Source organism: Heliangelus exortis, chromosome 3 (assembly GCF_036169615.1).
Source record: "Heliangelus exortis chromosome 3, bHelExo1.hap1, whole genome shotgun sequence".
NCBI lineage: Eukaryota > Metazoa > Chordata > Aves > Apodiformes > Trochilidae > Heliangelus > Heliangelus exortis.
In genome coordinates, this window is record NC_092424.1 from 59,011,537 (window position 1) to 59,034,163 (window position 22,627).

The following is a 22,627-nucleotide window of genomic DNA, read 5'->3' on the forward strand; positions in this document are numbered from 1 at the left end:
TCGTAATAACATTATTGATTGAAATATAATAATACTAACTTATATTTTGTATGTCTTATGAAATGCAAGACAACATTTAAGCAAATCTAAAATTTGGAAAACAGGAATGAAAGGTTGGCTGCATGTTAAGTATGCACTCACATTCTCATATCAAGAAAGCAGAGGGTGGTTTTTGTCTGACTTTCCCTGCATTAAGATGTCTTATATTTCAAACTAGTTATTGAAATGTGGTTCTTCTTCATCAAGGATTTCCCAAGGGCAAATAAGCTCTTTCAGGTATGCTGTGCTAGAGTGATCATACCTCATGTCAATATAATTTCTCTAGCCCCCAGTAAAGGGGCCTTGCAAGAAGTTAATCCATCTCCAGAAAAGATGAGTTATGATGACAGACTGGTCAAAATACAGGAGTTGCCAGAAACTTGTAGTTTTCATGCTTCGTTCAAGCTTCACATTTTAACACACATATTCTGAATCTTCTCTGGGTTTTGGTCTTTTTTGGTTTTTTGGTTTGTTTTTTTTGGCATCTCACTTTTAACAGTGAAGTTCCCCTTAAAAGATAATACTGATCTGAACCTTGGCTGCCTAGACAAATGTTTTGCAGTTTACTCAATGTGGAGCACATTATGTTTGGCTCCAAAGCAGTTTGTGTCAAAAGCAATTATTTCTTTTCTCTAATCGAAGTCACAACAATGAGGTGGGTTTAGAATAAAAATAAATATGTGCAACTTTCTGACTGTTTGTTGCTTTAACTGTTTCACCATCTGATCATACTGGTTTTAAGTGATAAATTGTACCTGGGCATAGCCCTTTTGGATGGCTGGGTACATTAGATGTGTCCCACACATCCCTTCTCGTTTTGTCCAGGAGACCTTATTGCCTGTACACCTGAAAGAACTGGGAGATTATTGCATTCAGTTTTAGTAACTAATTGCATTCAAAACAACTTCTTTTATTCTGAGCAAGAGAGAGAACAATGCTCTGACAAATATACCCATGCTGGCTGACCTTCACAATTGGTATCAAATTATTACAAGTAAATTTGCTTCACTGTTTGATTTCCCTGAGTAATTTTGTAATTTGAGACCTAGAGCATACACAGAGTTTCTATGTACCTTTTTAATCTGGAGTGAAGTAGGTGATTTTTCTAAGAGTCTATTAAATTCGTGTCGCTGAAGACTCCAGGGAACAATCCCCCTGAATTATCCCCTTAAGCCACAAGTAGGGGAAGGTACCAGCTGCAAATCTGTAAGACCTCCAGTTCCAGCCCAGCCTGCACACCCACAGCCCCCAGGGTCAGAGGGTCCCTGCCTGCCAGGCCAGGGGCAGAGGCCCTGCTCCAGTCTCCTGCTGCCCTGAGACACCCACAGCAGCACTAGAAACCAGCCTGTCTCCTAGAAGCTGCCATTTACAGCTCCATCTCCCAAAAGCCCAGCTTATACCAAATGGTTTGAGCTCACTATGACTTCTGGCAGATCCCCTAGACTTTAAAAAAATCATTAAGTATCCACTCCTGTCAGAGTCCTGAGGAAAAAACAAGGTAGAAAAAGCCCCTGAAGTGCTGTTGGTTTTGTAAGATAACACACAATTATATTGCAGATTTTACTGCAACTTTACTGCCTTTACCTTTGGTCCCCCAGTGCTTAAGAACCTGGTTTGTCAGACACGGAACTGGAGTAGGAGAGATATTAATAATAACATGATAGCTCTTCGTAATTCAATTATTTTTGTTCCTTGGAAAATTTAAAAATATCATTGTTGTGAAACATGGCACAATAACAAAATACTATAGGGAATTAATATTCTTCTTTAGTACTATTTTGAGAAAGTCATGAAAAGCACAGCATCTTTGAGAGCACGGGGGGGAGACTGTTTAATTTAATCTACATAATTAGAAGGAAAATAAGACATAAGCCTGAAATAACACAGGAATAAAACATGATCTTACGACTAGTCACCTGCCTCTACACTGAAAAGCAAATAAAATCTAAAAGGTCCTTTAAAGTTAAAGGGACAGAGATTCTATTGCAAATTAAGACAGAACTAAAATGAACTAAAATGAAGTTCACCAAACAGTATATTCTCCCTCTTTTGCCCCCTTTTGCCTTCACAACACACAATAAATAATTCTGCTACAAAGTCCATCTGGGGGATTGCTTTATTTATCTGGGCACTGTGTATACCTTTCTCTGCAGATCTGCCAAACATACCTTCCCACAGACTGGCTGCTTCATTCCTGGGCCTCACTTAAATGGCAGGCAAGAATCCCTGATGAGTTACACTGAGACCATCATACTCATTTTCCCATTTAAACAAATCCAGATTTGAGCTTCAGTTTTCAAAGGTGAACAGATAGTGGAAGGTAAGTATATTTCATACTGCAAGGGGAGGTAAAATTACCTTTGCTCTACAAATGATATAAAATAATTCCCAAAGAAATTTGACAATAACTCGGCCTCAGATCACAATAAATTATATCTCTTGGCAGCTAAACTGAAGAACTAAGTCCAGAATTGCCAACAAAACTCAGGACACACTTTTGGATATATGGAAAGCTTTGCGATTGCTAACAAAAAAGGAGCCTGCACAGGCATCTTATGAGACCCATAAAGAACCTTATCAGCTGGAAAGGAGTGTGTAAATTCTGAGGATCACATGAAAGTTTTCTGCCTTTTTTTTTTTTTTTTTAATAAAAGCATTTAAAAGCAGAAGATAGAACAGACAGACCATCTGCAATGTGACCACATAAAAGACCCTTGGGCAAATCCAAACCCATTAGCAGAAGTGCTTGACAAATCTGCCGAAGGGCCAGATGCTACTTATGGAGGAGCCTCTTTCCCTACCTGTCATCTGGATCCTCTGACTTCTGTTCCCAGAGGAGGAGGATGACTGAGGAGTGCTCAGACAAAGCTCTGTGTGGAGAGTGCTGAGGCACAGCATAGTGCCCTGATGGGGCTACCTTAACGTAAAATGAGAAGACCAAATCTGGAATATTAAAGTGAAACAGTTTTAACTTGCATGTGCTTAACGGGTGAAAAATGAAGATGTTAGAAAACAGAAAGGAACCTTGCAATTAGTTTATTTGCACGTGGCCTCTTTTTATATGATTTTTTGTTGTTGTTGTTCATTCTATTCTTGTGTCCTACAATTTTATTTTTTTTTTCCTAAATATAGGCTCACAGAATGCAAAGGAGTTGGAGGGAACCTCTGGAGACCATCCTGTCCAACCCCTCTCCCAGGGAAGGTTCACCTAGAGCAGGTTGCACAGGATGGCATTGATGATTTTGAATGTCTCCCAAGACAGAGACTCCACCACCTGTCTGTGCAGCCTGTCCCAGTGCTCTGCACCCTCAAAGTAGAGAAGTTCCTCTTCATGTTGAGATGGCACTTGCTATGCTCAAGTTTGTACCCATTACCTCTCATCCTATAGCCTGTCACCGGGCACCACTGAAAAAGACTGGCTCCATCCTCCTGACACCCACTCTTTGATTTCTGCTCAGTCTACTCCAGCTTAAAAAAGAGTCCCTCAGCCTTTCATCAGAATCTAGAAGAATGGCAAAGAGGTGATTTTTGGTATGTTAGTACCAGCACAGCATACTAACTGCAGGGTGTTTTTTAAATGCTTACTGAGCAAAGAGATTAATTGAGGGTATTTAAAGTGTGTCACAACAGGTTCTGAGATATCTACCCAAGAACTTAACACTTAAAAATATTTGAGGAAGAAAGCAATTAGTTTTAAAGGTACCAATCTTAGAATAAGGAAATTGAATCTAAAACAATTTTTTTAATGTCTACACTCTTTTGACTCAATTCAACTGGCTCTGAAGTGCAAAGCAGGGTGAACAAAATACTTTTACTATTCAGACATGCTAGTGCTAAAATATATTTGAAATATCCAGGAGGTCAAAGAAGTTGGAACAGAGCCTGAATTAGGTCTCCTGTGTACTGCTGTAATGTGATATGACACAGCGAAAAATAGACCAGGGAAGAAAGAAAGAAACAGAACTCCTTCTCACTGTGATTGCATCTGCTGCACTTGAAGAATAAGCATGTTCGTTTTATGGCAAAAAATCCAGTTCGGTTCTATAGGATAAAGCTCTAACAAACTATTGGATTAGGTAAAAATATTTCCAGGTATAATCTTCGGTTATCTTCTTAAAAATAGTATTTGCCCTATCCCAAGGCATTCCTGAAGGTTCAAAAATGTTAAGTACTGATTAATCATTTATATAATACAAAAATACATGCACATGCATCAACAAATTCAGTTTAAACTAGTCAAAATTTGGTAGTGAGTAGTGAGGAAGAACAAAGGGAGAGGGTTGACAGAAATCGCAGAATCACAGAAAGTTAGGGGCTCGAAGGGACCTCAGAAGATTATCTAATCCAACCCAGGGTTGTGTAACAAATGCTTATTCCAAGAGTCAAGGCTGACATTTTAAAAGCCAGTTACTTGGGCTTTGCCCACCCACTTTGCAGAGCAAAAAATATACTCACTCTACACAGAAATTAATTTCAGCCAGGCCATCTACTGCTAGTCTGAAATCTTGGAACTGCTGGCAAGGCAAGGACACCTTGCAGTAAGCGAATGAGCACTGCCTGGTCTCTAATGCAGCATGAAGAACACACATAAAAGTGAACTTAAATACCATTTACCTATGCAGCTGGTAACAGCTCAGTCTGTCTGTTGGGCTACCAGTGCCCACAACAGGATCTGACAGAAGCAAGCAGTGCCACAGTGCTGGTATCTGATCCATTCAAAATAGATGAGTAACAGCCAGCTGCAAGATAAGCCCCTGGAATGGCTTCAGTCCTTCTCTCAATATGCCTCTGCAGCTCCAGCTAGAGAAAATGGATGGAAGGGAGTACCAACAGCCTTGCAAAGAATTAAAATTGCACTTTAACTCCTGCCATCAGAATATATGTCACATTGTGCCACCTGTTTATCCAGTAGTACAGGCAGTTGAACATATACTGTTGTTATTTCTGCCTGGTATAAAAATAGCTGCAATAGTTTCCCAAGTTCTGCTGTGCAACAGCACCCAAGTATAAAAGGGACGAAAAAGTGGGTGGCAGATACTGCTGGAAGGACTGTGCTGCACAGTGCTGGGCTTGTGCTGATAAAAAGTTGTTCTGAAATGGTGACTACTAGATTAAACAAATTACTACAATGTACTTTCAAAAATCTTTGATTATAATATCCATGTTCAATTGCCTGCATATATTTTTCTTATAGGTTGCCATTCCTGGTTAAAAGTTATTACTTTGTGCAACCTCGTTCTAGTGTACTTTATATATACGAAATTTTGCAAAGTTCTTCTTTTCAGTTCTTCTTTTCAGAAAGTTCTTTCTTTTGGAAAGCCTTCTTTTCAGTTCTTCACTAATTGCTTTTCTGGTTTTAGTTGTTGGAGGTTTTCTTGATTCTTAACTGCCAATAAAGGTATTTATTGACACACCTCCAGGGCTTCATGTTTGCTAGCTTCTCCCAGATCTTAAGAGGACTAACACACATTTAGATTGAAGAGCATCACCGTCCCATTGCCTATGGTGGCATGTCTGAAAATGGTTTCATGGCTGGCACCTTCTTAATAACTTGCACTCGTGAGCAGGCTCAAAAATCACAAGACATTTCAGAAGTCACAATTATGTCAAAAATATTAATTACATAATATATGGGGTGGTTTCAGCCCTCCTCACAATTAACCACAAACTTTCACATTAAAAAAAAAATCTTTTCTCTGAAGAAGGGAATATGGAAAGAAGAACGATGAGATGAGTTTAAAACAGATATGGACAGAGCAATATCCTGGGTGTCACCACCATCATTCCTATAATAACAGTGTGTAAGCAAATAATTACTCATGATGATGGAAATTTTTTCAAAGATCAGTCCATGATAGTAAAAGAGATTAGATTTATATAGTGGTTGTGAGATCCTCTGGTTCAAATCCCCACTCCAAGAAATATGTTCTACTTGTAAGAAGTATAGGCTTTCACAAAAGCCTAACGTTTAGCACAATTACTTCAGACATATCAGACTGAAGGTCAAATCCAATTAATAAATGAATATAAGATACCAATTAATTTTTAAAGCATATACTTGTGGGGTTTCTGAGTGAAAACTGGGAAAAAATAAACAGTCATGAAATGATTTAAGATTAGGTGATTCAAGCCATCATTAAGTAGTATTTTACACATTTTTTAAATACACCTAAACAAATAGGAATGACAGCACATTTCCAAGGGGACAACAAATAAAAGAAATCCTTTATATTTAAATTAGTATCTTGCATCACACATTTGCACAGGACTTTGTATTGTCTCCTATATCCATAATTAGGACACATTTCTACCAGCAGTTAACAATACACCCCTAGAATAGCATGTTTCTCTCTTTCTCAGAGACATTTATCTCATTTCAAGGTGTACTAGATTTTTCCTATTTTTAAAATAGGTTTTAAATCATTAGTGGTAGTTGGTGCTTTCATTCCAGTAACACAAATCCATACCAGAAAGCTCTTATCTTTCCTAGTATGTGACAATAGACAAATACTATGTATTTGCACTTAAAGGTAACTCAAAGTTCTCCAAATTCCTTCTAACACTTATGTTAAAATACTAATAATATCAATAATATCAGTTAAAATATTTTTACTCTATTATTTTTTTTCCAATGAGTTGTTGATATAACCTTCCAAAAGGTGTTTAAAATCTTTTGGATTCTGCTCTTTTGTTTATTCCAAAGTCTACTCAATCATTAGTTCAGGTTAATGGAAGTCAACACTGACATGATCTGGCATGGGATCACCCAGAGAAAGTATTCCTGATAAAACAGAAAATATTTTATGCCTGATTTTAGCAAAAACCACAGGAATTTGTAAGAGACTTGAAATATAAAAAATACATTCATTTTATTGCTAAAACCACAGGGATCTGTTAATATAAACCATTCGAATACTTCCCTGTGATGTCATCAGTTACCATGTGTTTGCACTCTAAATAGATTATTGTAATTTCTGTAAACATATAATATATATTTTTAGAACTCTTTGGAGGCTTGATCAAGAGCCAGTAAAAACCAATGGGCAGACAGTGACCAGCTTCAGTAGGTCTTGGGTAATCAGAAGACTGAATTTCTAAGGTTAGCAAAATGAGAACATCAGCATAGAGCAGGCAGAGATACCACACAGACTGCTCTATAAATAGGAAAGACTTGTGCTGCCTGAAAACTGCATGACATAGCAAGGCAACATACTTCTTGCAACAACTGTGGTGCAATTTCCATGGCTGCTGCATGTCATTCAGTTCCAAGTATCTGCATATTCATTTCACGAATTAGATTATTTTGATTGACTCAAACCACCTAAGTGGCATGCAGATTAAGCACACCAAACCTTTAATAAGTAACGGGTTTGTATAAAACATTCTTTCAAATGCAAGCTAAGCCTCTACGCCCCAGAATGTAGCCCTTATGAGAAATCTTATTCCACAACACAGTTATTTTAAAATTGGAAAATTGTGATACCTCTTTTTTTTTCACCAGCCCCTGCCTTGACTGAGAAGTCTGGGCTTGATCTTGCCAAACATTTCTCTAAGGTGAAGTGTTTATAACCACAGCAGCCTCAATGGCATGAATATTCTGACAGACATATACTATCCCTCCTGTTGACTGGATTTTTTCCTTCAGTTCCTAAAATTACTTGTGGAAATCTTTCCATTTCTACTTTATTTATTCTGTCTTTTCATAGTAAATTTGTCTTCCTGTAACTACTTTTCCTTCCACTTTACCCAGAACACAAGAAATAGTAGCAGCTAGTCACAATTTTTTTTATTATTATTATTGTGTGTATTCCTGTCTGGAACTGAACAGTTTTGCAGAAAAAGATTAATTGGTAAAATCAAAATATTTTTTTTCATTGTCTTTGCCCATCCTGTGTATCTAGTTGGTGTTCTTGTGATAAATCAGCAGCACAATAGGTGATTATTTGTGGAGTCTGCATGGTTGCTCAGAGTAAGAGAGATATAGTAATCTGTCTTCGCAGTTAATAGAAAAGATCACATAAATGGTACCTTAGAAGTACCTACCTTAGGTGTCTATTTCAGGGTGAGATGACTCTCACCTGCAAAGTCTAAATCAGTCCTCTCAAAATCTCATTTCCTCAAAAGCAGCAAATTTATAATGTCATTATGATCTACAAATTATTTAGTGTGGGATACAGTAGAGCTATACAACAACTGACTCAGAAAAACAACCTAAATTAGCCATGATAAGCTACATATGGTTCACAGACAACAAACTCTTGCCCTCTAAAAAAAAACTTTTAAGACATGGATGTGAAGAAGATGAGGGAAAGTAACATGCCTAAAGAACACACAGGATAGTTTGTTAGTCTGAGCTTGTCCACTTTTACTGCACAGCCAGCATTTATTTTTTCTACTATAAGCACTGAATCTTTAATGACGTTTTCCACCACTATCACTGAATTATTTTGCTTGACAGCTCAGTCATAAAGCTCTTCTTCACAACACAACAAGACTCATCTGTTGTTCATCTCTTGAGCTGAAAATGACAAGAAGGTTCTGCTGGTCTCACTTTCCTAGGCAATGCAGAGCCAACTGTGTTCAAAGAGTCATAGGAAAGTCAACTTCATCACAGAGATTGTCAGATGTGTATAAAGCTTGGATATGCATTGAGGAGTTATAATGTTAGATCTGATAAATATGGCCAATTATACGGTATTAAAATTAAACCAACGCCTGACTGAAAGAATCAACCATCAACATCATCATCCTGAGATAAGACTGTGAAAGTCTTGTTGAAGGAATGAGTCAATGAAAGAGAAATTTCAAGTACAGTTTATGCAGTCTGAACTGGTGAGAACAAAACACTTCTGATGATCTGGTTTTCCAGAATACAGTGCAGAAGACACATGGTATTTTCCTCTTTTTCTTTTTTTTTTTTTTTTTTTTTTTTTGTTAAATATATGCATGTCCATGGAAACACTGTTCATTAATGCATTCATGAACTATTAGCATAGATCAGGTACAGCAAATACAGAGAACATCGTATTCACAGCAGTGTTCACAGATTGCTGAGGAAATAAACTTTGGTCCTGTGAACTGAATGTGAAAACTCCTGTAGCTTTCACTGGCTTTCAATATCACCTATTTACTTGCAAATGCATTAATTACAGTAATTGTCTCTGGACATGTTCATGTACTCTATATCCTGACCAATGAAAAAACATGATTAGTTATCAAAATGAGACCAGTGACAAGATGTGAAAGTATATTTCTCATTCAGAAATGTTGAGAGAGACTTTTAAAGTGAAAATATAGAAACAAGAATTCTTATCTTTTAAATCTTACTATGTAGTGCACTTTTAAGTGGTGTGGGTGTGGAGAACAGAACAGTAATCATCTGAGGAACAGCTGCAATCTCTGCTGAGCCCCACTGAAATCCATATTAAATTGAAATATTGGAGACCTTTTTTAAACACATAAAAGATCCCTCTGTACTCTTTTGGACAGCCTAGCAACTGTGTCTGTGAATATGATTCAGTATCTACCAGGGACCATCACTGGTGCTTTTGTGGCTTAGTAATAGATAGAAATGAACTTTGTCTAGCTGGTACTAATACAATAATTATCATGCCTCTGATTATGCTCTTGTTACAGGTTCTGATAAAGTTTTAAAAGGGAGTATTAAGAGTTGCTTTTTTTTTTTCCTTTTTCTTTTGTGTATTAAAAAAAAGAACATAAAGGAAAATACAAGTCAGGAAGAATGACTATAGCTTGAGATACTGGCTTCAGAGGCTTATAGCAATAGTTATGCAACAAAAATGGAAGGCTTCTTACTCTGTAGTTCTTAGAAAGCTGTCTTAAAAATATGAAGATCCATTGCCCTTCTGTGAATACACAGAAATATCGTTTTGACACCGCTATGTTTTTGCAAGTCAATTTGTCAGCCAACTTTCATCCCAAGCTAACAAAACCATCTGTCAAAATCTTCAGTTTTTTTCTTTTTACCCATAGACATAATCTTCACAATGGTTTAAAGTAGGAATCATAGCTTAAAGAGGGAAAAGATATTAAATATATGGACATTTTCGTTTTCACTTCCAGGGAAAAAAGATTCCTCTGTCCTCTAGAGAGTAAATAAACATTTTTTTTTTTTTTTTCTATACCAGTGGGTTCTATGGAAGCAGCAAAGAGCCGGCTAAATTTCCATTTGCAGGCATGTCCACTCTCTCCCTTCCTTTCTTTCTCCTTATTTCATTATATAGCCCAGCAAACACAATATTTATTGTCTGATCTCAATTTTTTATGTGACTTTGATCTCACAGAGGAATCTCTGGGAAGCCTGGAAGGAAGGGAAGTTGGATTTGGGGCTAGCAGAGATGCATTCATCAAGGGGTCTGTTGTCTCAAAGAAAGATGTTGTACTGAGATATGTGACCAAACTGAATGTAGTTCGCTGAGTGTGAGCCAGAGTGTGGGACTTGAGATTTATTAATTTACCATACCCCAAAAGAAACCTATTCTAGTATTTACCTCATTTCTGTAGCAAGTTCTTGGGCTGTGAAGCCATAAGTTTCAAGACAACCAAAAGCTTCCTTGTTAGTATTAAAATGTCTTATTATCTATGTAAAAAGGGAACTTCTTAACTATTTCAAAGAAGTTCATCTTCATGCACTCTACAAGACTTCAGAAATTCTTGTAGGACATTAAATTCTATGTGGGAGCCATTCAGCATACTCGAGATTGGTACCATTTTAAAGCTTGTCCACCATGTTAGAAAGTTAAGAGCAACAAGCTCTGAACACAGGAACTTCTCTTCCTAATCTCACTAGGGAATTTGATAGAGGGCCAGCATGCCAGAGTATTCACCCATGCATGTTACTCCTGTCTCCTTCAGACCTGCAGTACGATGGCTGGCAAGCCACAGCCATTTACTGCCTCTGTCTCACACACTGGCTCCAGAAAGCTGTAAGCATTTTGTATGACAAAAATGGCTATCCAGACTTGCAGGGTGGACTTGATTTTTCTTATGAAATTATGAAGAAAGAATGCCACGATATTGATGTAACCACAACATCACCACGATTAAGTAAAATAACACTATTTAGGCGTAATGTTTAAACATCTGGTGATAAAAGGAAGCATTCACAATCAGTTCATAGAGATCTGATGAAATAACTCCCCAGAAAATTTGGCAGAATTTGTAGTATCAATTCTTTTGTGAATTGAAATTTGTGACAGAGCAATTGAAGAGTCATGCATGTTTCCTTTTGTGTTTACAACTCACCTGTCCACCCTGACCTAAGTTCTTACACTTCCCCATTGATCTCTGCAGTTGATCTGTCTGTTGAGATAAAAACCATTTTCTATAAATAAATGTTGGCAAGGCTCATTTTTACTGCATGTTTAGCTGGAACTAAACTTCTGGAAAGAATTTTTCTATATGCTGCATATGTTAGTAAATTCCCTTAAAAATTTAGTAGTCACATCTGTAGTTTGAATGTTTCTAAAAGACAAACCAAGGCCAAGCAAGACAAAGAATCTGCTGATACACACATGTCACTCCAAGAATTCTCCTGACAAAGTTCCCACACCCAATTTAATTACTTCCCTACTGTACAAACACTTTCCATCTGCATTTATTGTAATAGTTTCAAATCCAAAACCAACAGACTATAAAGCTAGCTAAATAAATGAATGATATTGGCCTTAGGTCCCAAGCCAGGAGCTATTCTGTAAGGCTGTGTGTCTCCAGAATTCATTTTTATGCTGATGTTTCATTTTATGTGCAATGTTTTCACTTAAGCCTTGTTTAGAGAAGAATTACCTTGCTCCAGGCTCTAAAGTTCTCTGTGCTGCGTGATGCCCTCTAGTGCTGCTCCAGCCAAAGGGCTGCCAGAAATTCCTCTGCAAGACCCAAGTCGCACCCCCAATCCCCATCCAACCAAAAAACCCTGCTCCAGGCTACGTCCACAGCACCCACCCAAGCCAGGAACATTAATCTCAACTCTATCTGAAATATCCTCAAACTGAAGCTGCAGATCCTGAACTGAAAGGCATTTTTGTTCAAAAAATGCACCTTAAAAAATGAAACTACCAGATTTCACCTCCAGATTGACTGTTTGTAACGTGGGTTCCCTTTTGCACTCGGGAGAAAAAAAAAAACAAACCTGTTCCTCAGACTCGGTATGTAAAAATTTTAACTACAGCTGATGATAAGCTGAAATGATAAGGCACTTCCTGATGTGCAGAGGTAATGACATATGTCATATTCTAGGTTCTCAGGGTTGTTGCATCATCAACTGATGTAACTACATCAGACCATAGAGGACTTCAGAATATTTAAAGACCTGAGATATAACAATCTCATTTGGACAAGCAGACACTTGAAACTATGCACATGCACAAGTGTTTTGTTAAGTTGGGATTCTCTGTGCCATGAAATACTTGGAAAGAACTTGACCTTTAGAATACATTTTAACCCAAAGCAGCAGCACAGCATTTAGAAATTTTTCATTTAGAAAATATTAAATGAGGACTGAAGGGCAAAATTTGCCTCTAGTGAAGTCCAGGGCAAAATTGCTACTGACTTCACTGGAAGTGGACACCCCATTTTTTATTCCCTGAAATACATTCGGTTATTACAAAAATTAACAAAAGGATGTATTAAAACTGATGTGAAAAGCTAATCAAAACAATTCAGATGGTGCACAACACAGCTCAAGACACAGGTATTATACTTGTTCTGGATATTGCAGGACAGCCCCAGAGGATCCCTCCTGCAACAGTGGCGAAAAGACATAGTTAAGATGGGATTTGGGGGCACACCTTTAATTACTTGGTTTTTATGAGTTTTAATGACAACATTAGGGTGATGTCAGGTTTGTTTTGTGGCTTTGTCCTTCCAGCTAAAGTGTCTGAGTTTCTGAGAGTCTGAAATAGGTCTTTCTAAACAGAATCAAGACAAAGACTCTTCAAGCCACAAATCCCAAAGAAAATAATCCACTGTTTCTCATCAGCTTACTAATCAGCAGGAAGATGCACAATGGATGAAACATCTAAAATAATTATTTCGCTCAAAATTTTGTATACACATATGTGCAAACCAGAAAAAATCAATCCATTTCCATGTACATGAAATTAGCAAAGACTAAGTGGAAAAGATTTTCTGTAGACAATGTATGACCTCTTCCTAACTTAGGAACACAGTGGCATATTTTCTGCAAGTGAAAACAAGAATAGTTTTGATAAAGGTGAATTTTTCCAAATAAACTATACTATCAATAAACTTCAAGATTCGAAATATGCAAGGGGAAAAAAAAGAAAGAAAGAAAGAAAAAAACAAAAAGAAAAAAGTGAGATTTGATTACACAGATTTTCTTCCACTATTTGATAGGATATTTTTGTTACATTGAGGATGGCGATTCAGAGTTCCGGCACCAGCTAAATTCTACAACCTGGGCGCTAGCCCAAATTTTGAATTGGGAAAAAGGAAAAAAACTCTTGCAGAGGGAAAACAATTAAAATTAATCCAATTATTATTCCTCTGTAAAACAGGTCTGCCACGCTGTGACCCCACGTGTGTGTGGCACAGCTCCGCCTCGCGCCCAGCCACCTCCCTGCGCTCAGTCGGCGTTTGCCCTCCGGTACCATACCTGGGATTCTGCGGCTCTGAACCATCTGACTCTGTACACGGTTTCTTTACCTGCAAAAGCAAATGAGTGCCAGTTACTCTCACTTGAAACACAACTTCCTCGCTCATGGTTCACGCACTTTAGAGCGCTTAAAGTGGATCCAGCTCTGCTCACCGTGATCTCTATAAAATACTTCCCGCGTTTTACAGCACCAGTATGCAGTACTAAACAGTGTGTTTCATTATTATCCCATGAACAGCTGCCAACTGCACTTACCCAGGCTCCATTAGTATGTAAGACCTTCGGCTAAAATAGCTTGGGAGTAGTCTAACTAGAAACAAAGAAACCAAAGAGCCAGGTTCCCCACTTGGAAACGAGAAAGCCATACTGTTCCCAGCTTGGTAAAGAAATGTTTTCCCAATTGATACTGCTTCTGTTTCCTGCTAAAGCTCACAATAATAAACACCAGATTCTGAGGCAAAGCACAGCGTGTTAGCTAAATAATTCTTACATTAATTTTAATCTGCAAACTGTAAGTTAACTGTATTTTCCGAATGCACCAAAGAACTCGTTCAACGTTTCCACCCATATCTGCAATATATAATGACATGAGAGGCATTTCAACTTCCATATTTATACATCATGCTTTCCAATTCCTTTGTCGTTAGTGTGGTTGCCACCCATAACACCATCTGTCATGTTTGCACTGGGTCTCAGATCTCACTCCCTCTCAGGTCAGGAAAGTTCAGCCACTTACTCAAACCAGTGGTTGGAGAGCCTGACAGTCACCCAGCACATCCCAACACCCTGATTTTGCAAATTCATGACAGGCCTTTTGGTGACCAACTACCACAGAAGTCCAGAGATTATTCAAATATAGACAAATGTAATCTGGGTACTTTTAACACACACAGTATGTTAAGAGCCTTGGTTTTCTTGGGCAGGGATGACAAGTGCTTCTTCTCCCAGTTAAGTAAGATCTGGGTACTCAGAGATGAGTTGGTCTAGCCTTGCTCATGCTGGTACTGCATCTTGCTTTGACCTATACTACCAAGTGATTGAAAAGACTTATTATGCTCTGTGTGATGAAAATGAATTAAAAAAAAAACAAAACACAAAAAGCAAACAAAAAACCCCCAAACCACAAAAAAACAACAAAAAAACCCAAAAACAAAAATCAAAAGCACACCTGACAATTTTTGGTATACCATAAAAGGGAGTAGCAGAAAGCCATGGACCAATTGTATAAAATATACTTCCTTTGAAATGGACCAAACTCAGAGGGAGGGGAGGGGGAAATATTTTGCATTCAAGAATATTGCAATGAAAACAAAATACTTTTATTACACCAGAATATTTCAGGTTTTCATCTTGGTGTATAGACGATGCATTTTGACTATGATCATTCTCTAAGGCAACATACATAAGTACACAGTATAGACCTTTCCTGTGAGACTGAATGTAAACTTCATAGTGTATCTTTAGGGTTCCTCTTTGAGGGACAAGATTTAATAAATAAAAATGTTATTTCTTAAAGGAGGAACAGGTGTGATTTTCTTTCAAGTGGCCATATGGAATGAACACCATTTTTTTTTTAAGGCTACTCAAGTAGCAAAACACATGTTGTTATTCATAAAATTATGCCACCCTTGAAGGTGAACAGAAAATCACTGTGAAAACTTTTCATCAAAAAGTAAATATTGCTTCCTTTGTCTTCAGCTGCACTGTTTTTTCACTTAATCTGCCTTGCTCACTGTTTTCAAAATAATTAATTTTCACTAACATCAGATTTATTTACATTCTCATGTGTTAAATGCTATAAAAAGAATCTTTTTCTTTACTCATGCTCTGTTTTCCTTTTTTTCCCTCTCTATGTTTACACAAGTTTTCTCACTATTTCAGTCATATACATGTTGAGAATCCCTCCCAGGAATGGTAAGATCCCAGTTTCATCTGGGTTTGCATTTTGCCAGACTGCAATGAAATCTCCTACCCTAGTTGCCAACCATGAAATGTTTAAAATGTTTCTGCTGAAAATACTTAAATTTAATTTTTTAAGAAAACATGCTGTTGTGTTCATATTTTAGAAGTCAAGCCCCTCTGCTGATGAGCAGCCTTAGTGCCTGCAAGTTCCAAGGCAGAATCCCAAAATTGGAACACAGTGGGGGCAATCCCAGGTGTACTGGTACCCAGAAATCCCCATCTCTGTGAAACAGCACCCAAATCTGTTTCTAAGCTTCTAAAAGCACTGTTTTTACACCACTAGTGGACTCCTGTTGTGGTCCACCTCCCGAGTTTTTTGTAGACCCTGTGTGTATTGATACAGTCTATCTCAAAGATGCTGGCACCAAATAAGACTTAGGATTGTATCTTCTGAGTGAAATGAAGAAAGGGACTGACATTAGCAAAACTGTCCCTTTGCTTTGTGTGGGTACCATCAAAAAGAAACAGAACTCTGAAACAGAAAATCCCTGTAGACTTGAATGCAGGGAGTATCAGAGGAAGAATAGGAACGGAGAGGGAAAATAGAAATTGGGAGGTAAAAGAAGAATGGCATCTGCAGGGGAAAAAATTAGAGAAGAGCAGAAGTCAGGTTTAAAAATTGTGGTAGACGTAGGGGTGGAGTGTGGACATTGGAAGAGTGCTGGGACAGGATGGGATGGGACAGCACAGTACAGTTTGCTCTCCTCTAATTAGATTTGGGACTAACACCACAAACATAAGCTTGAGAATTCATTAAATATCTGTGAAAATCACTAGTAAAATCTTCAGTGATCAGTCTGGCCAGACAAACAGGCCAATTCTGCTACAGCAGCTGCACTGCAGACCTCATTAATGATCCGAGCTGGGAAACTAAACTGAACTTAAAAGGTGGTGTACAAATGTTATGTTTGTCTAGAAAAACAAAAGTCTACTTTGACTCAAATTGGGTAACAAATATTCAACATTTTATAAAATGTATGCCTCACTCTCTGCCATGGTTCAAATATGAACACTGTTTTAAATATCTGATACTACAAGGGCACCGTGACAGAAAGATCCATTTATTAAACACTGAAGAACTTTGTTTAAGGTATATATTTACCTGAGAAATAATTTCATACTAAGTATGAACTTTTGATGTTTCCTGTTTGACAAATATTGTTTGAGGAACATAAAAAGAAAAAAATTAACTACCAATTCTCTGAAAAAAAAAAAAGATACAACCCCTGGAAAGCCTGGCATGTCAAGTAATAAGAGCTGCACCATAGTGTATAAGAGACTGAATTTCCACAGGCCATATTAAATCTGGCATTCCCTTGCTTCTGATGTTTTCCTTTGCAACATTAACATCCCTTTAACATTATTTTATTGGCCCTCATTACACTAAATGTTAAACTATGAACTGGCCCTGCCCGGTGAGGTATTCTCACACACACACACACACACACACACACACACACACACACGGTATTAAACTCATAACACAACACAGGTGAAAAACCCCTTCTAACACTTACAATAAGCACAGATGAAAAATCTTGCAACATCAGCAGTAAATTGTCCTGGCGATGAATCTGCTGAGCTCCTTCATCTACTGCATCAAATATGGCCTTGATCGTCCCTCTCAAATCAGTGAGGCTGCAACCAGGCTGAGCAGAGCCTGCAATGCTTTGGGTCTGGAGGAAACATCTCCCCATGGTGGAGCTATGGAAGCTCCAACATCAGTGAGACAAGAATGAAGAAGGAAAAATATTCTTTGCAGACCTAAAGCTGTCTCAAAGCACAGCTATGTACTTGGTCAGCCTGTGTTCAAGCCAATTCTGACTGGCCTGACCTCTGGGCAGAGCAAGTGCACTTCTACTGCCTGGATGCTTCCCTTCAACAAATTACCCTGATGAAAGCTCACCAACATCTACTCACTGCCCAGGGACAGAGACCATGCCTGTATCATGTCCCCAGGAAAGGATGGGGCTTGCAGGGGAACAGTTTGATGGAAATATAGGAGAAGAATACGGCTCAGGATGTCTGTGATGCTGCTATGAGAATGTGAAAAATTGCTCCTTCAAGTATTTTTAGTTACCGAGTTTGATTGTGCTTCCATATAACTTTATAACCACCTTGACACCAAAATCTTTAGCACAGAGAACATCTGTGCAATGCTGAGCATATCAAAGCTTTCCCTTGCTACCCAACATTCCCTGGCACCTTTAATTGCTATCCTAAAACAAATAATCTTGATCATAAATTAATATACAAATACAAATTCATTATCTTGATCGCAAAAATAAGGTGAGGACTAGCTTAGAGATAAGTTGCTAGGATGTAGTAATGAATAGTAGCAACTCTGAAAATGTGTATGCTTTCAAAATTATTAAAAGAACCCATACAAATATTATTGAGAATGAAGCGTCTTCTTATGACTAAATTAAAATAATTAAAATAGCTATATATATCTTGTGAGGAAAAAATCTCAGATAATCCTCTGCAAAAACAACAGAAATGCTAAAGATGGCTAGAGAAAGATCTAAAAAGAATTCTGAACAATCCCAAATTCTTAGCTGATTTTTTCACAGTAAATCACTGTAATGCTGCTACCATAGGTCTTACAAGATCTTCAGTTATTTAAGCTGAATACTAATAATAAGCTTAGATAATACGTATAAATAGTTTGTATGAAAAATTAAAATAAAATTAAATGAAAAAGTATGTAAAATGTAATACTCTGTAGTTACTCACCATCACTTTTTATGTAGTTTTCTGACAGTTAAAAATCCAAACACTGATGCTACTGGTGAGTAAAAGACCTTGAAACAGCAGGAAATTATTTTTTTTCTCCAATGTTTCATGGTGCAGGCACTGTACATAGCTGTATTTTAACTGCATTACATCCTGAAATAGATTCATCTTCCATTTTCTTAGCAATGAAATTGTTAGGCTGTCAGCTAAAAATAACAACTCTATCAAAATAAATTGTGGTTTGAATTTGCTGGGTTTTTTTAATTATTATTTTTAAGTGAAAGAAAAGTGAGGATTATTTATATGTTTTGAGCATGGAAGCAAACTGCTGAAGTTGACTGTCGTATGTCATGTACCACAGTATATCAGTGTTCATATTAAATACACCAGGGACATTTCCTTGCTTCTAGAAATGAAAAGAACACCGTGGATCTGGTGTGGAAGCTTCAAACCTGTGGCACAGTGCAGGGATGAGAGAAAGGGATGGGAACAGGGGAAGCCAGCCATTATTCTTCCACTGTGGCTTCTTTCTATTTTCCATACAAATCCTTCCTAAGATGGACATATTTGTGATAAAGGTGTCCTTGCTACCTTCTTGTCTTCCCTACCTCTCCCCAGACTAATAGAGTAGCAACTCTGGTCTGCAGCACTGTGTGTTGTGCATGTTACTCACAACCAAAAAAAAAAAACAAAAATCCAGAGGGCATAGATACATCTAGTATCAAATACCTGTTGTTTAGGCATCTAAATCTTTCTTGTCATGCCAAGCTTCCTTGAAGTCTAACAAAAAGATATGGAGGTATTCCACCTGAACTAGCACAATCATCTGTTTCAGACAGACAGGAATTATGCCAAGATGAATAGTGAATAATGAGGACACATAGTGGGGAAAACTCAGAAGAAATAGAGTGGGTGCTGCCAGATTGAGGGACTGCACACTGTCCCACACAGCCTGTGTGTCTCTTCACTTCTGTGAAATCCTCTTTGTCTGCAACTCTGACTTAAGCTCCTGCTGAAGTTTCATGCTTTAGACCCTCAGCTTCATGGAACCAGTCATTGACTACAAGCATTTTAAGAAGGAGCTATGACTTACAAAGCATATACTAATCTGCTTCCACCTTTTGAGATAACACTCTTCATCACTCCCACAGTATTTTAAGTTTTCTGTATAAAACTCTGAAGAAAATAGTGTGGATAAAACTAGCCTACAGACAGGCCAAGAGGCTGCAAAACAGCTCTCTGTTTCCCCTGGATCTGATTTCACCAGGCTGGGATGTGAACAGCTACACATTAGATCCTTTGCTGGTGTGCTGAGGACACAGACAGTGAAGTAAACAGCGATTTAATCAATCCTGGTAAATGCTTTTTTTCATACTTACAAGGAAGAGCATGATGATTGTATCTTTCACGAACATAGCACAGTCTTATCATTGACAAAAATCTTTGTGCTACGTAAATCACTAAGATTTATTTAATATAAATCTGTGTTTCTATTGAAAAAAAAAAACAGAAGTTGCCTTTGAAGTATATTTATGACATAAATTGACAAAATCTGAGACAACTTTAACTCCTCAATTTTCTCATTCGTATGCTATCTTTGGGGTCAAAACTTTCCTTTCTTGGTACTTTCTTGCTAGCGGAAGGGTTTCCTATGTGTTTGTTTTTGCAACCTGATTAATGGGATCACTCAGTTCAGAACTCTAAGCTTCTTTCAAGTCTGTTATACCTGCAAACATTTTAAAAACACATTTTAAATTGCCTTTGGCACAAGTGCACTTTAAAAAATATCCAAGGGTGTGACAGTCAAGTCATAATTTAAGTGATTGGAACCTATCTTCTACGTTTTGGCATGTATTTGTACATGCACTGTGGGAAAAATTGGCATTCTTTTTTTTCTTTTTGTTTGTTTGTGTAAGATGAAAGAAGGAAATATGCCTTCCCTTAACTGGTGGAGCAGGCAGGGCAAATGCCTTACCACAATAGCACTTTTTGTTTCAGCCTGGGTTACCTAATAGCTCAGAGCTCACAGAACACTTTCCTCTGCCCTGCTGGGAGGATGGGCCATCAGGCTGGCTCTGGTCCCAGAAAGCAAGAAAGAAAGAAAGAAAGGGAGCTAGCTACCCATTCAGTAATTGCAAAGGCTGGGAAGCTCCACCAGCCTGGAACTCATATTTTGCCTGAGTCAGATTCGAAAGAAATACTAAAGCACCAACGCTGTATATCTCACTCTCTCTTTTTGCTTTCACATTCCTTTTTACTCTCTCTTTCTCTCTCCCTCTCTCTCTCTCTCTCCCCCCTCTCCTTCCTAATCTCTCCCACTCCCTTCCTCTCATTTGTTTTTTAAAAACCACTGAAGACAAGACTATTGCCTATTTTGGCCTTAATCTTTGATCTAGATATGGAAAAATGCTTCCTGGTTTTACTCCAGTTGTGGGCCCATGATCGCCCCTGCATTTGTTGTGATCCCACATTTTTATTAGTTCTAAGTATTTGCTTTTAAAATCTTAGTATTCCCTGATAGCATTGATCTCTTTTCAGGAGCAAAACATATTGAGATACAGGAAAAGAGCCATTCTGTGCCATGCTTTCTAGATTTATTCCTGTGACTCCTCAGTTCATAGAAATATCATAAGCAAACTAGGTGTATCAAAGCTTCTTTGGAGTTATCATTTACTATTCAAAGGAATAGTAAGTCATCTCCCGTCATATGCATAAAATTCAGTATCCCCTCAGAAGACTTAAACTTATTTTCATTCCTCCTGCTGTTCAAAACTATCTGGGGCCAACAAATGCAAAGCAAAAAAAAAAAGTAAACTTTGAAGCTGAAATTTAAAGCAATGAAAGTCAGGAAGTTCAAAAGTTAATGTTCTTATGGCTCTGTTAACTTGGCCATGTTGCAAATACATCATGCAAATACTTCAAGCTATTTTGTTAACGGCATATAGTACTGTGCCATAAAGCATAATAAAACATGCTTTTTTTCTTTTCATGTGGAAACCATCTTGTAGGAGGAACAGTACAGTGTATTTTAACTGCTAATGCTGATTTCCCTACCACAAGTCAAGTATCACTGCTACAAGATGCTTTTCATTTCAGTTCTGAAGATGCTGGTGCCTCACTGGGATCTAGCTTTCCCTTAGCTCATACAAGAGCTTACATATTGACCTCCCAGTAGCAGAGCCCAGCTTCTCTCCTAACTCATTTGCTTCACCAGAAAATAACGTCTTTCCCCCTCAAGATCAAAAAACATTTGTCACCGCTTTTTCATCCCTCGTTTAGAGGAAATTTAAACAAATGGCCTTGCTGTTCACCTTCTCTTTACTGCTCTTCACTATCCTGGTTTCTACCTAGGAGCATACCAATACCCAAGTGCAGTAAACACCTGTTAAATACTCATCCTTGCTACAGATGATGAAACACATATATGTAAAATACTCTGGTTTAGTAGATAAACCGTTTTCCTCTTCTGTACTCTTTTCTTTCCCTTCTATATTTTTAATCTACACATTGCTATGTGCTAAAATTAAACAAGATAAGCCCCCCAAAAAGTGCTTTAGTCTCAGTTAACAGCCTACAATTTTTTAGCTAACAGAGTTTCCTTCACCGATGCTTGGTGATTGCTGAGTAAGAAATGTCTACAGCATCACCAGCTTCACCATCCTTTCCATCTAGCACTGTAGTCATCAGCTGCCCTCTTTATTACAGAGTTAAAGGAACTTTAAAGACTAGAATTGTGGTTTTGGTCTATAGTCAACAAGTTCAAGAAATGTCATTTAGTGGGAAAGAAAGATCTAATGTGTCCACAGTAGCCTGACTTGATCTGAACTTTGTACTAGTTAGTCTTCAACAACAAAAGTCTTCATAAAAGTCTGGTCTATTTAAGAATGAAGGAAGATCTTATATTCCTTAATCATAAAATGGTCTGAAACAATGGGATGAAATAGTTTGGGTATATTTAAAGCTCCATGACATCTCAGTTTAGCGTTGATCCAAAGACAGTGCCAAGGTTAAGACTTTAATTATTCAAGACACCAAGGCAGACACAAGCTCTTCCAAGTGGAGCCACTTGTTCACCAGTACCACTTTTACTTTTGCTCAGATATACTTCTCATCAACTTTTTTTCACTATTGGTCTTATCTATCTTTATATAGCTATGGCTATATGAACCAGACATAACCATAGGAGATAAGTGCATTGCTTGCAGTGTCTGACAACACAATCCATGCTGTGTGACCAGTCCAGCACGTGCATGTCAT

General features: G+C 37.8%; 1 protein-coding gene across 17 annotated transcripts in view; it reads right to left on the minus strand.

Annotated features, from left to right (window-relative positions):
- Window positions 1-22,627, minus strand: part of EYA4 (EYA transcriptional coactivator and phosphatase 4) — a 149,371-nt gene that overhangs the window by 58,613 nt on the left and 68,131 nt on the right. For all 17 annotated transcript variants that reach the window (XM_071740872.1, XM_071740887.1, XM_071740876.1 and 14 more), the window contains one exon: window positions 13,673-13,722. In XM_071740872.1, coding sequence (XP_071596973.1) covers window positions 13,673-13,722 — 50 coding nt within the window. The remainder of the gene's footprint in view (window positions 1-13,672; window positions 13,723-22,627) is intronic.